Below are 2,275 nucleotides of genomic sequence, written 5' to 3' on the forward strand. Positions count from 1 at the left end.
CACACACACACACATTTCCCCCTGATATTCAAAATGCTTTGTGAACTAGCCATGCCTAATTGTGCTGAATATTTTTTTAAAAAGGAAAGGAGTGACCAGTGTGTGCACGTCCACTAGGGGCTGACCACCTCTGAGCACTTTCACTTTGAACTTTCACATGGCCATCAGCAACGTAAGGCCAGAACTTGACCAAGCCCAGAAGACCACCAAGGGGTCAGATGTCTACAACGTCGTAGACCCAGGACAGCAGACGTCAGAAGTCCCAAACATGCAGGTGGACGTCCTTCAGGCTTTTTTCGGGTTCTTGATAACTTCTGATCTCTTTTACTTTTGTCAACAGTTGACTTCAAATTACTGTTTTTTAAAACCAACGTGTCGGTACCCTTTGCCCCTTAGCAAGGCAAAAACCCTCTCGAGGAGGAAGAAGGGGTGACATTTTAAAGGGGCGTCCGGAGGGTGGTAGAGGCGACTCCCCTGTGGTGACGTTCTGAGCAGATGTTCAACACACAAAAAGGTGCCAGTTTCATAAATAATGTTTGTTTTGGTTTCAACACCTCGGACAAGATGGCTTCCAGACCTTCACACCCTGGGCTGCAGCTGACCAACTTTCCACAGGATGCCAACAAGATGGAAAACAGGTTTTACCTAAAAGAAAAAAAAAAAGAGCGAGTCAGCGCCTTCCCACTCCGACCCCTCCCCTACCGGCTCCATCCTGCAGGCCGCGCCCCCAGCCAGGACACCTCCGAATGCACCGCTGCACGGAGGGCACGCCCACTCCTCCGGGTGACTCCTCCCTTCCCTCAGCTCCCAGCTCAGGATCCTGCCCTAACTCCCCAGGCAGATCTCCAGTCCACAATCTCTTTTCTCCTGCACCCCTCCCTCCTAGCACTTCTGCAGGTGTTAATGCCAGGGCTCGGCAAACGTTTTCTGTAAAAGTCCACGCAGTATTGTCAACACACCTCGCTGCTGTGGGACAAAAGCAGCCAGACAGCACGGAAATGCTAAGGTATGGCTGTGTTCCAATAAAACTTTATGGGCACTGAGATTTCCATTGCACATAATTTTCACATCATGAAATGAGATTATTCTTTTCTTTTCAACCATCAAAAATATAAAAATCCTTTTTGGCTTACGAGCTGTACAAAACCAGGCTGTGAGCCAGATGTGGCCCCGTTTACCGACCCTGGCTTATGTAATTATCTGATTCCCATCTCTGGCTTAGGTTGGAAGCTCCTTGCAGGCCGGACCCTCATCTGAGCTCACACCAAGCACAGTGTCAGACAAGGAAGGGAATACAAGAAATATTTGTGCAATGAGTGAAAAGAAAGCTTACAAACTAAATCTATTCAAGACATCGTCTACAGGGACTTCACAAAGGAGAGCGAGTCTGAGAGGTCGGAGCCACCACTATCATCAATCTGTTTGATCGTGGGCATTACAGAATCACACATGTAAAAAGGATGGGGGCTTAATAAAATTTATAAAGTAATAGCTTATTTTCATAATGTTACACGAACCCGAATAAAAATATTATCATGTCAGGTAACTATTAAGAGATATGGACATCTTATTTTTAGGAAATATACACTTAAGTATTTGCAGAAAAGGGACATAATATATGTAACATCCTCTAATAGTTCAGAAAAAACTGTATTTACACACATAGCCCTCATTAGGCAAATGAGGTGAAACGTTAAAATAGGAAAATCTAGATAAAGGTTATAAGATGTTCCCTATTCTATTTTTGTTTTTGTAATCTTTTTTTAAAGTTTTAAATTATGTCCAAATAAAAACTGTTTTAAAGAAAAAAAATAGAAATGGGTATCCTAATACTGGCCACTAGGGTCAACGGACTAAAGAAAGAAGATAAACCCCACGGCCACGTGCAAGCTGTGCGGGGGCTTTCCCAGAGCTCCCACTGCCCACCCCCAGGTTGGAGAGGGGGCTCACTCCCACTGACTGATGGCCGGAGCCCAGGCACTCACCCCCACTCTACAGATGCAGCCTGAGGGCCTCAGATGCCAGGCCTCCCACCAGGCCTGCTCACAGTCAGGTCTGCCACCCCACCCCCTGCAGTTCACTGATGTGGATGAGGGGCAGGGGCCCGGCCACTGGGACCAGGTTCAGCGAGGACGCGCACGTGGACCAAAGCCAACCACGGCAGGCCTGCTGGATCGGGGGAGAGCAGACGTCAAAGTTCGCAGAGTGCAAACTTTACACACCACCAACCGCTGACACCAACCACAGGTGTCCTGACAGTACTGATCTGGGGATA

At 47.4% G+C, this 2,275-nt stretch overlaps 1 protein-coding gene across 19 annotated transcripts in view; it reads right to left on the bottom strand.

The window, feature by feature from the left end:
- Positions 1–6: 6 nt before the first annotated feature.
- The window catches only part of FAM174B (family with sequence similarity 174 member B), a 107,755-nt gene continuing 105,486 nt past the window's right edge, over positions 7–2,275 (bottom strand). For all 19 annotated transcript variants that reach the window (XM_023528966.1, XM_023528978.1, XM_023528979.1 and 16 more), the window contains one exon: positions 7–645. In XM_023528966.1, the coding sequence (XP_023384734.1) occupies positions 642–645 (4 nt within the window). In that variant the 3' untranslated portion in view covers positions 7–641. The remainder of the gene's footprint in view (positions 646–2,275) is intronic.

The sequence above is a fragment of the Pteropus vampyrus genome, unplaced genomic scaffold (genome assembly GCF_000151845.1).
Source record: "Pteropus vampyrus isolate Shadow unplaced genomic scaffold, Pvam_2.0 Scaffold34, whole genome shotgun sequence".
NCBI lineage: Eukaryota > Metazoa > Chordata > Mammalia > Chiroptera > Pteropodidae > Pteropus > Pteropus vampyrus.